General features: G+C 39.9%; 1 protein-coding gene across 3 annotated transcripts in view; it reads left to right on the plus strand.

Annotated features, from left to right (window-relative positions):
• The window catches only part of DIP2C (disco interacting protein 2 homolog C), a 372,164-nt gene that overhangs the window by 141,873 nt on the left and 217,296 nt on the right, over window positions 1-12,995 (plus strand). For all 3 annotated transcript variants that reach the window (XM_023740166.1, XM_023740165.1, XM_004385883.3), the window contains 4 exons: window positions 8,653-8,776; window positions 9,167-9,276; window positions 9,478-9,580; window positions 11,493-11,557. In XM_023740166.1, coding sequence (XP_023595934.1) covers window positions 8,653-8,776; window positions 9,167-9,276; window positions 9,478-9,580; window positions 11,493-11,557 — 402 coding nt within the window. The remainder of the gene's footprint in view (window positions 1-8,652; window positions 8,777-9,166; window positions 9,277-9,477; window positions 9,581-11,492; window positions 11,558-12,995) is intronic.

Below are 12,995 nucleotides of genomic sequence, written 5' to 3' on the forward strand. Positions count from 1 at the left end.
TTTAAACCTTTTCTTGAGTTCTTGTAATAGTGGTCTTACACAATATTTGTCGTTTTGTGACTGACTAAATTCACTCAGCATAATGCCTTACAGATTCCTCCATGTTATAAGATGTTTCACGGATTCATCGTTGTTCATTATTGTTGCGTAGTATTCCATTGTGTGAATATACCATAATTTGTTTATCCATTCGTCCATTGATGGGCACCTAGATTGTTTCCATCCTTTTGCTATCGTGAACAGTGCTGCAATGAACATGGGTGTGCACGTATCTATTTGTGTGACGGCTCTTATTTCTCTAGGATATATTCCAAGGAGCGGGATAGCTGGATCGTATGGTACTTCTATTTCTAGCTTTTTAAGGAAGCGCCAAATCAATTTCCAAAGTAGATGTACCATTTTACATTCCCGCCAACAGTATATAAGTGTTCTAGTCTCTCCACAACCTCTCCAGCATTTATTATTTTGTGTTTTTTGGATTAATACTAGCCTTGTTGGGGTAAGATGATATCTCATTGTAGTTTTGATTTGCATTTCTCTAATGGCTAATTATCGTGAGCATTGTTTCATGTGTCTGTTAGCCACCTGAATATCTTCTTTGGAGAAGTGCCTGTTCATATCCTTTGCCCCTTTTTTAATTGGGTTATTTGTCTTTTTTGTTGTTGAAGTTTTGCAGTATCTTGTAGATTTTAGAGATTAGACACTGAATGGATTTGTCGTAGCCAAAAATTTTTTCCCAGTCTGTAGGTTGTCTTTTTACTCTTTTGGTGACGTCTTTTGATGAGCATCTAAGTGTTTGATTTTTAGGAGCTCCCAGTTATCTAGTTTCTCTTCTCGTGTTTGTGCATTGTTACTTATGGTTTGTGTTCTGTTTATGCCATGTGTTAGGGCTCCTAGTGTTGTCCATATTTTTTCTTCCATGATATTTATCGTTTTTGATTGTATATTTAGGCCTTTGATCCATTTTGAGTTAGTTTTTGTGCATGATGTGAGGTATGGGTCTTGTTTCAGTTTTTTACAGATGGTTAGCCAGTTATGCCAGCCCCATTTGTTAAAGAGACTTTTCCCCAATTAACGGACTTTGGGCCTTTGTCAAATATCAGCTGCTTATAGGTGGATGAATTTATGTCTGTATTCTCATTTCTGTTCCGTTGGTCTATGTATATGTTGTTGTACCAGTACTGGGCTGTTTTGACTACCGTGGCAGTATAATAGGTTCTAAAATCAGTTAGTGTGAGGCCTCCCACTTTGTTCTTCTTCTTGAGTAATGCTTTACTTATCTGGGGCCTCTTCCCTTTCGATATGAAGTTGGTTATTTGTTTCTCCATCTCATTAAAAAATACAATGGTGGATGTTCTGAGAGTTGATCGCTAGGCTTTTCTTCAAAGATGCCTTTGGGTGGACTCGAACCTCCAACCTTTTGGTTAACAGTTGAGCGTGCGTTAACTGCTTGCATCACCCAGGGACTCAATGTAGTTTAAAATGCTTCCTCATCTGCCTGAGTTCTGTGATCTTTACAATAATTGAGAAGAAACAGTGGACAAATTTGGAAATTTACTAAATGTGATAGCTGTGCTCGCCTAGATTATTTTTCTAGTTAACCCTAATCTTAAAATCTAATAAGGAAGAGTATGGTGTTCCTCTTTGATTTATATTTAATTCAAAGGATAGAGGCTCTGCCCCTTTGCCGTCAAGTTGATTCCAACTCGTAGCAACCCTGTAGGACAGAGTAGAATTGCCCCATAGGGTTTCCAGGGAGCAGCTGCTGGATTCGAAGCGCTGACCTTTTGTTTAGCAGCCAAACTCTTAACCACTGAGCCACCAGAGCACCAGAGGATCTCTAGGGATTAAAAAAAAAAGACTACTCACTAAAATTTCAGACCCTTGTGTTCCTTAAGCAATACTATCAAAATTATAATTTGGAGAAATGTATAGGCTAATAAGCATAATAAGTCAGTGGTTCAATAAGTCCGTACAAAAATATTTACTATTGTTATTAGTAGTAATGATATGACATATGCTTTAGCAATTATGTATCTTTTGACCATAAAATAATATTGTTTAGCTTTGTCTGTTTTAAATTTATAGCCTGGTGTCTTCCAAGCCAGGGCCAGTTCTTATAATAAAATCATTTGAATGAAGAAGAAGGGGGTGGTAATTTTCTTAAATAATGTATCTGTGCCACATTCTGATTGACAGAAATGTCATACTGTTATCTGAAAAGGTATAGGCAAAATTTCAAATACCTCTGATACAGAAAGGTAAAAAAAAAAACACAACTTGGTAGTCATTGGGCTGTGATATCATTCATGTTAACACATTTTTTAAAATGCCTTGAAATCATGAATTTAAGCATCTCTTGGGCTGTGAGCAATAGAGATGTAAACAGTTAATTTTAAATGTACTAGAAGCCTTTCCAATTCTGTGTAAATGTTAAATTATAGCAGTAATAACTGATAGCAGAGAGAGTGCTTTGTCATTCTGGTATGCTTTATTCTGTCATATTAGGACCAGACAATACCATTTGCTAAAAAGATCCCTGAGTGCTCTGAGGAGAGAGTCACCTGGGTTAATGTGTGCAGTACAGGAATTAGAGTGGAAATTTTGAACTGGAATGGATTGTGAAAAGCCACAGAAGGAACTCTTGTTTGGTCAGAACACAGTGAATGTGCTTGTGGCAGCAGTGGGATTAAGAACTGTGTGGAAGCCATCACAGAATGGCCAGGATTTTCCATTTATGTCTTTTCAGTTTTTTGGTTACTTTTCTGTGTGTTTTAAGTATCATAGGCTGCAGCTTGCACAGGGGGTGAGGATGATGAGACGCTACGAATGACCACCTGTTCTGTAGGTCAGGCCCCTCTCAGGACATAGGAAAACAGGGAAGCATGGCCATGTGTGTTGCAGAGAGAGTTTCCACTCAGTGGCCTCAAGTACTTGTCACTGTAGTGCTAGGGGACCAACTCACCCACAGGATTCAGAAGAAGAGGCACTCACATCCTCATGTTGCCCTGACTTCATGAGAACTTTTTTTGATGAGGAAACATAACCATAAGATTGCTTTGCTTATATTTCAAATGGTGCAGGAAGCTATGTTTTGTGACTCAGACACTGTAATATTAGAGTATAATGATTCATTAATCTTAAAGAACTATTTTTTAAAATAAAACAATAAATTTTTTCAGGTACCAATACAAAATGGGGTAAGATGTGCATATGATTGTAGATGGTGAAAGATGGGAATCTTTTATAGTTCATCAATCTTCCCGTTCTGTGGCTACTAGAATTATCTGAAAATAAAGGGCCTAAAGAGAACCAAATTTTCTGAATTCTAAACATTGTTTAGTAAACCTAACTGCTGAGCAATTTAGTCCCCATATACCTTTATTCTTGGTTCTGATTCCTACGGGGAGAGAGAAAAGCTTATTTTCCCTTATTGTTGTTAGCTGCCATTGAGCTGGCCGTGACTCATGGCAACACAGTGCACAATGGAACAAAACACTGCCTGGTCCTGTGTCATCCCCATGACCAGTTGCAGATCAGATCATTGTGATCCACAGGGTTTTCGGTGGCTGATTTTTGGAAGCAGAGTTCCAGGCTTTTTCTTCCTATTTTGTCTTAGTCTGGAAGCTCTGCCAAAACTTGTTCAGCATCATAGCAACATGCAAGCCTCCACTGACAGGCAGGTGGTAGCTGAGTCCCTTGCTTGGCAAGAGAGAATTCTACCACCAATCCATCAAGTTGCAAACGGTGACCGTACTTGGCTGCTAACCAAAACGTGGGTGATTCATGTCCACCTACAGGCACCTTGGAAGAAAGGCCTGGTGATCTAATTCCCCAAAAATCAGCCATTGAAAACGTTATGGAGCACAGTTCTAATGTGACACACATGGGATCAGAATCAACTCAACAACTACTGGTTACTAGTTACATTATCCCTTAACGGATTCATATTAGGAGAAATTGATGTTCTGTGAGAGTTTGGTTAAGGAGTGAATTTGGGGAAGGTAGATCCAGTGACTTGTCCATATCACAGTGGGGACTTGAGTGTGTCATTGCAGAACTGGAAAATGTAAAACCTTCCCTTATCACCCTCTCCTTTGAGATAATTGAGCTTGTCTCTTGATGCCAAACTGTCACCAGGGTGTACTTGTCAACCTTTTAAAACAGGCTAAGCCAAAGTTTCCCCTGTGAGGAATGCAAGCCTCTGACCACATAGTATTTAAATCTGGATGGGAAAACAGTGCCAGTACAAAGAAACAGTTATCAAGGTCTGTAAAATGAGGTATGGAATTGTATGTGTCTGAGTATAATAGGAATGCAGAGGCAGGATGGTCAGAGGCCAGAGGAGTCCGGAGAGCGTGCAGGGCCTGGCTCACCATCCCTGGGCTTTTCTGTGTGCGCCTAAGTGGCAGCAGGGCAGCCGAGGCCCAGACGGAGTCACTGCTCCCCAGTGGTGTGACTTCAGGCGGTGGTCTCTCACCTCCATCTATGGAAATTACCTTTGGTTTCCTTAGAATTCTACAGATATAATTGATTTGATTGCTTTAGTAAAGGCTTTATGTCCTGTAAAAATGAAGTAGCTCTTGAAGGAATAACATAAATGTCTTATCAGATATTTAGAACTTTATATGACAGTTGTATAATACCTTTTCCTCAGAAACTCATTTTAAAGGACAAAATTAGTAGAGAGCATGGAAACCTTGAGAGCCAGAGTGAAGAGAAGAAAGGGAAAGAGTGCTGCTGAAGAAAGGAGCAGCTACTGCCCAGCTTTGAGGAGGGCTGCTCTGGGGTGAAAACTCAGCAAGCTGAAGTATATATTGGCATGATGATGAAATGATAGATGTCTAGTATATGTACATGTGTGTATATGTACATATGTGTGGTTTGTGTGAGTGTACATGTGTATTGGAGGTGACAGATGAAAAACGTTTGGCCAAATGTTGATCATGATTGAAGCTGGATGATGAGTACATGGGATTTCTTTCTACTCTATCTCTTTGTGTGTGCATGAAAATTGCCATTATAAATAAAAATTAAAATTATTTGGCAAAGGGCCAATAAATTAATTATTACATTTTGTCTTTGTATTGGTAAGGACAATCTTCTTATGTCAAATTTGTCCCGGCTGGTTACATCACCATAATCATCTTTAAACTTACTATTAGTCTGCAGTGTGTTTTGTGTTGATTCTGCAGAGCAATGCATTTAAAGTTCATCTTTCCATTACAGTACATATTTCGCTTATGCTACCTCCTGAGAGCTAGCAAACTGTTAAGTCAGCACTTTGAGTAGGCAAGGAATGAAATTGGATGAACACTAGCTTGTAGTTTTGGGGCCACAAATCCAAAATGAGTTCATTAGAGATGACTTTTCATGAATTTACTTTACATTTATTAGAGGGAAGATCCTTTTTATGAAGATGATTGATGCATTCTGACGGAGAGACTTGGATAAGAGCGGGAGATGTAATGGTATAATGACATATCTATACTGGCCTGTTTAATGTGACTCTTGAAAAGTTACTGACAGACTAGCTGCTTATAAGGAGAGATTTTCTAGAAAGTGGCATAATTAGCCAACTCTTTATTACTGAAGAAAGATAGAAAGTGAGAGAAACATTTGAACTTAGGTTTGGTCCAGTTTTTCTTAAAAAGCAAATAAGAGTTGTAAAGAGGTTTTTGTTTTGTTTTGGTCTGGTTTTTGATAGAGGAATTGATTGTCGCATTCCTTGACCTCGAAGCACTTCAGGGAGGTATAAGTATGCCGCTACCCACCTACAGAGTGGGAACACTTATGTTTACCCTTATTCCTTTAAGTTACCAAAGTAGGAAAAATTTATATGCCAGAAATATGCTTATTCTTGAGGGGGCGGGGGTATGTGTGAAGCGTATAGGAAATGATTTTATTGTCAGAGTATGCATACTGGGAAGATTTATTTTATTTACATTCTTCCTGAGATGAAATGCTTATTTCCCAAAGTCAGTTTCATATCAAGCTTGGCAATTTCAGCCATACTGGAGGCAGGCCTTACCTTTTTTCAAAAGAATGAACTGAGATCTGGATGTTGATCATGGAATGAGTACCGTTGCAGCTAGTATAGGGGTGTAGCCAGACAGACTCATCCTAAGGATGACTTTTAGCAGGCAGTGAGCTCCATGAAAGACTGAATTTCCCTTTGCTTTGGGTGCCAGCATGCTCAGGGTTTCATTCATTCAGCGATTATTTGCTGAGAGTGTCTGTATATATACAAGGCTCTGTGCTAGACACTGGGCTCAATAGGTTGTCATGCATTTATTTAATTACAGATGTGAGAGGTGAGTGGAGCTCTGAAAGATGGGTAGGAATTTTCTAGGTGCCAGGGATGAGAAGCTCAATCCAGGCAGAGGGGCTAAGAAGTGTGAAGGCTGAATTTCATGCTAACTTGCAACATTGTGTTCTTAATTACTCTTCTTTCCGTGTGGCCCCTAATCTCTTCTATATTTTAAGAGTTTTTTGAATATGTGACTTTACCATTTTAGGAGTTAGATTATTAAAAGACAGCCGTTGGGGAAAGCAGTGCTTATTCCCTAGGAGGATGAAGGTCAGAGTGTTGGCATCTTTGGGAACTGAAGTGACTTGGCCTCCTCTGCAACACCATTGACCCTGTGGATCAGGTCACAGTGGTTTAATCAGGTGGTGTTCTCTCTCCTGCAGGACACGAGCCATCCCGTTGGGCTGGCATGTTTCTGGAGAATTTACATTGTTCTTAGCAAAAAAAAGAAACTTACTGAAAGCAGTAGCTCTGAGTAACTCTGGCTCTCAGTCATCTCAAGGTTTTGTTATAGACAGTTACAGTGTGTGCCTCCTGACTCAACCCTCCAAGCATATGCTCATAAAAGAAACAGCTTTGTGCTGCTACATACAGCTCATGCCATTTACAGAGCCTCTGTTCCCTCACCTTTACATGGTCATGATATTTGCTAATGTAATACTCAAATTCACAGTCAGGTAACTGATTTCCCTCATGAAAATGTAGCTATTATATCTTTACTTGAAAAAATTATTACTTGAAGGGAAAGTACAATGATATGTCCCTGAAACAGAGGACATCCCTGTCTGCTGAGCCCCATACATCCTCTCTCCTCTCAGGATTGTGTGGGGTGTACAAGTTGGGATGTTGACAGGGCAGTGGTACATGGGTCCATGAGTTACCCTCAAACGACACATCTAGATTGAGAATTCCACATAAAGAAGTGTATTTTTCACTGTAAATTAAGTCTACAAAAAGAAAAGCATAAAATGAACATTTAAAAAACTATAGCTTTGAAATGTTAATGCTGCTGAATTCACCGAGGTAAAAATGCCACAAATTTCTTTCATGTATTTTCCATTAGCGAGGGACAAATGGGTGTGAGAGTTGGTAAACCAGGCCTTTGGTCCCATTCGCATGGTTAACCAGGTTACTGCGGGTTCATGCCCTAGTACCCAGTGGTAGCTGAAGACTGAGTAGAGTGACCCATTCACTGCAAGTGATGACATCTCAGTTCTAGGAATGCTTATGATTTGGGGGCTTTCATTTTATTTTCTGAATCTTAGAAGATTATAAACCAACATAGCTGACATGACTGGTGGGCAGTAGGGAAAGCTAAGTGAACCTACTTGACTACTTGTCTGTCTTCCTGTGGAACAAAAGATTGGGACAACTGGATGTTATCAACAACACAAGTCACCACAGCAGAGCCACACAGGGGTTGTAGCTGCACTACCTGAGGATAGCGCAAATGTGACATTCACAAGTTGGGGGTTAGTAATTTGGTGGCTTCCTGTCCTTTACAATTGTGGCCCTGTTGGTACAGTGGCTAAGTGTTTGGCTGCTAACCAAAAGGTGGGCAGTTTGAATCCACCGGCTGCTCCTTGGAAACCCTATGGGGCAGATCTACTCTGTCCTATAGGGTCACTATGAGTCGGAATCAACTCAACGGCAACAGGTGCCCTTTACATGTCACCAGAGTCAACATGCCAGTTATTTCACTGAGACATGGCATACAGCCTCAGGGGGAGGAGAAAAGTCGCTCAGGTCTTCATTTCTGTGGTTGAGAATGGCTTATGTCTTGTATGTCAGTTGCAGTCGTGTACGTTATAGGTTTTTGCTTGGAGTATTTTGAAAGTGAAGTCCTTGGTCCTAGTATATTAGATACGAAGAGATTTTCTTGGATACTTCCTGTTCTCTACTGTGATTATGTTTATCACAGTTATAATCATAGTCATATAGAAGTGGAGAAAAATATAATTGCAGCCTTTTAATGAAACTTAGCCAAATGCCAGTCATTGGGGTAAGCACTTTACATGTACTGTTCTAATTTGTCCCTCACAACAAACATAGCATGGGATAACTATTCTTTTTGCTCCCATTTTACAAGCAAGGAAAGTAAGGCCAAGCAAGTTAACTAATCTGTTCAAGGTCACCAGCTAGCAAGTGGCAAGGCTAGAATTTGTTCCTAGTTCTGCAGACTTCACAGTCCATGTCCTGAGTTACTAGTTGTTCAGGAGGAGGAAAAAAGCTTAGAGAGGTGAATCTGCTTTCCCAATACTTAATGGCTAGGTAGTTTTTTCCCAGGTGTGGAGCCCTAATCTTGGATTCCTAACCATCCTGTCTTTGTTGCCTTCTCTCAGGATGCAGGAAGCCAACAGATAGGTTTCTTGCTTGGAAGCTGTGGAGTTACTGTAGCCTTGACTAGTGATGCTTGCCATAAAGGACTACCAAAAAGCCCAACAGGAGAGATACCACAGTTTAAAGGTAAGCCAAAGAGCTCTTGAGAAGTTGCTACTTCTCCTAAGTTCTTTATGCCAAAGATACTGGCTTCTCATTTACAGAAGAGTATACTATATTGCATCAATTCCAAGGCACACATTTTTTCACAAGTAACATTTCTGAAATCAGGACTGGTCTTACAATCTATGGTGTGACATAATGTAATCGGCGGTGGTTTACAGTGTACTTTTTGTTGATGTTGTCTTAGATTTGATGAAATACGGAAACACCAAAGATTCAGTCTAGCTTGAAGTTGTGTTTGAAAGTATACCATATAAATGGAGAGAAATAACTTTTTTTCAATGCTTTTAAAAAAAGTTTGCATATATACTTTCTGAGTGCTAACTTAAAAGCAATTTGTCACTTATCTCCAAGGTTGGCCAAAGCTATTATGGTTCGTCACAGAGTCTAAACATCTCTCTAAACCTCCTCGAGATTGGTTCCCTCACATTAAGGATGCAAATAATGACACTGCTTATATTGAGGTAAGTCTGGCATGATCTACTTCCATTGGACGTGAATGTGTACATTGGGAATTGAGGAACCTGCATTTGTGATGGTTATACAAACTCCATAATTAAGGAACTCAGAGCATCTTAAATGAGTAAGACAAACCGTTAGATGTGTACTAATTACCATACTGCCTCTCAACACCACTTTTCCATACATTTTCTGTCTCATTTTAGTATAAAACGTGTAAGGACGGAAGCGTACTTGGGGTGACTGTGACAAGAATTGCACTACTAACCCACTGCCAAGCACTTACACAAGCATGTGGCTACACAGAAGGTATGGACCAATCTCCTTTTCCCTCAGCAGTGCCAAGTTCTCTGTGAGACCGTGACTCCTTGTGATGTTGATTCTGTGAAATGTCATTTTGGCTGGAGATGTTTCAGTGGAGAAACCATGTTATTTCTAGTAGTGACAGTAAAAGTAGTATTAAGCTTGTGCCTAATTCAGTGAAATTTGAAATTTTTTTATTAGTTAATACCACAGGTGTTCAACCCTGGCTATACATTAAACAAATGTATAACCAGGCAGCTTTAAAAAAAAAAAAAAAAAAAGCCTACTCCATAGCAGTTGAATTAGAGCCCCTGAGGATGGTGTCATGAGGTTCCCAGGTGGTGGGCTACCACCACTGAGAACAGCTGGTTTTCACTTACGTGTTTTCTTTCCCCTGCATAGGATGGTTATGGAAGGAGAGAGATAGAGTGGCCAGGAAGTAACTGTGCTGACAGCACTGAATTGGTTACATTACAGGAAAGGTCAGACCACATAGCTTCTAAGTACCTTCTGGCTTGAGGTTTCTGTGACCTAGTTCCTGTGGTGTAAACATGCCCCAATAGTGCACCCTCTGCAGTGGCCTCACTTTCTGGTACCTGCAGATGCTATTGGTGACGCCCTGTCACTCCACTTTAGAATGAAATGCTTTGGCTTTTCTTTTTTCTACTCATTCTCATTTTCTTCCTTTCCTCAAGCTTCTGGTCACCTCCACTCTTAAAATAACACATCTGTCTTGTCAAAATGTTCAGTAATGTTTGGTCCCTGAACTAGCTTACCGGACACTTTCCCACATGTAGACCTTTGCTTCTAGCCATCATCCTCATCTTATTTGTCAGCATGTTTTCATTTTTCATGTGAACATTTTTTACAGCCTAATGACCTTTATTCCTTGCTGTAATATCTTGAAGGTCCAGGGCTGTCACGGGGGCTGGGGAGGGAATATATATATTCACTCCTCGTTTCTCTACTTAAAAAATACTTTTATAATATAGAATATAGGCTGTTTCCTTTGAGAATGTTTATTTTTGAAAGTCCCTCTGCATGTCTGCCTTCATATTTTAACCTTTGAAGGGGAAATAAGGGCCACACTACTAAGCCTTTGGCGAACCTTGCCGGCAAGAACAAGTAAGAATACAAGATGAGGCGTTGATTGATGACTATGGAGCCCAGTGTCAGGCAGCATCTGAGCGCGCAGATGGCGGCTGAAGCACAAGACCTGGTTGACAAGACTTCAAAAGAAACTTTTACATTGCTCCTGGCTGGATCTCTGGCTTTCTTCCACATTCTGTAGTAGGAATTGTTTCAGCTGTGTATTTTTAGCTTGGCGCTAATACACCAATTTGAAAACACTGTATTTTTCTTTCTCTCCCCCTTTTTAGAATTTTTTTTTCCCCTTTCTCTTTTCCCTCCACAATTCTTGAATACTCTTCCAGCCACATCTTTCCACATTCCCTATGCTTCCTTCACTATCCCAGCACCATCTTTAAAGACTTGTAGTACAACGTGGGCCAGTGCATTTGCTGAGCGTTGATATTCCCCCTCAGATACAGAGCATGTTAGATTAAAGCTGTTTCCCCTTCCTGGGAGACACATGAAGGAAATGAAAAAAAAAAAGTGGGAGTGAGGTTAGAAAATAAATATATAAGAGGGAAAGGAGTAGTCTTTTTTTGAGTGATGATTTAGACGGCTTTTGCTTTTTCCTTACATGACGGACACTGATATGGAAACAGCTTTCAGAAGGCTAGCCAGCATTGTTAAATGGATCTGGTTGGAAGCTGCAGAGTTTCCACAAAGATGCCGTGAAATGATGTTTTTCCAAGCTCCATTACTGCCCCTGATGTTATATCAGATTTTGTTTGCACTTTGGTCTGTGCTGACTTTAATTAGTAAACATCTTTTCTGTATTTTTACTGTACAGCTGAAACAATTGTAAATGTATTAGATTTCAAGAAAGATGTTGGCCTCTGGCATGGAATTCTAACAGTAAGTACGACTTCTTCCCTCCTCTCCCCTTTCCCATCTGTGTACATATTTACATATGAATGTGCTCAATATTATAAATAGAATTATGATTTATATACAGTTTGGGTAATTTATATATCAGTTTGGGTAATTCTCTTCCTGCCATGTTGTTGTTGTTAGGTGCATTGAGTCAATTCCAACTCATAGTGACCCTGTGTACAACAGAATGAAACACTGCCCAGTTCTGCGCCATCCTCACAATTTTGCTGTTTGAGCCCATTGTTGCAGCCACTGTATCAATCCATCTTATTGAGGGTCTTCCTCTTTTTCCCTAGCCCTCTATTTTACCAAGCATAATGTCCTTCTCTAGGGATTGGTCCTTCCTGATAGCATGTCCAAGATATGCGAGATGCAGTTTTGCCATCCTTGCTTCTAATGAGCATTCTGTCTGTACTTCTTCCATGACGGATTTGTTCGTTCTTCTGGTAGTCCATGGTATATTCGATATTCTATGCCAACACAATAATTTAAATGCACCAGTTCTTCCTCAGTTTTCCTTTTTCATTGTTCAGCTTTCACATGGATATGAGGCAGTTGAAAACACCATGGCTAGGGTCAGGTGCACCTCAGTCCTTAAAGTGACATCTTTGCTTTTTAACACTTTAAAGAGGTCTTTTGCAGCTTCCATTGGTGTTGATTGTGGATCCAAGCAAAACAAAATCCTTGACAACTTGTCTTTTCTCCATTTATCATGATATTGCTTATTGGTCCAGTAGTGAGGATTTTTATTTTCTTTATGTTGAGGTGTAATCCATAATGAAGGCTGTAGTCTTTGATCTTTATCAGTAAGTGCTTCACATCCTCTTCACTTTCAGCAAGCAAGGTTGTGTCATCTGCATAATGCTCGTTGTTAATGAGTCTTCCTCCAATCCTGATGCCCCATTCTTCTTCATATAGTCCAGCTTCTCAGATTATTTGCTCAGCATACAGATTGAATATGTATGTTAAAAGGATATAATCCTGATGCACACAAAAATCATCACTGTTTAGAAGGCTCAGATAATGTAGCTTCTAATAGCAACATATCTAGTTTCAGTAGCTACTTGTTTGTGTCATTAAACTCATGCTTTGAGGTTACAGCTGCATTGTTATTGCTGTTATTGTTTTAGGTGCCATCAAGTCGTTTTTGATTCATAGTGACCCTATGTGACAGAGTAGAACTGCCCCAATCCAGTTTTCTTGGCTGTAATCTTTATGAAAGCAGATCACCAGGTCTTTCTCCCTCTGCCCTGCTGGGTGGGTTCAAACTGCCAACCTTAACAACTGAGCGCTAAATCCTTTGCACCACTAGGGCTCCTTAGAGCACCCTTTTTAAGGCTAGTATAGAGTTCAGTGTCTTTCTTCCCCCACTTTTGCCATTTAAAATTTCACAGTAATGTTATCTACTTCTTGTTTGTGT

Source organism: Trichechus manatus, unplaced genomic scaffold (genome assembly GCF_000243295.1).
Source record: "Trichechus manatus latirostris isolate Lorelei unplaced genomic scaffold, TriManLat1.0 scaffold00149, whole genome shotgun sequence".
In the NCBI taxonomy this organism is placed as follows: Eukaryota; Metazoa; Chordata; class Mammalia; order Sirenia; family Trichechidae; genus Trichechus; species Trichechus manatus.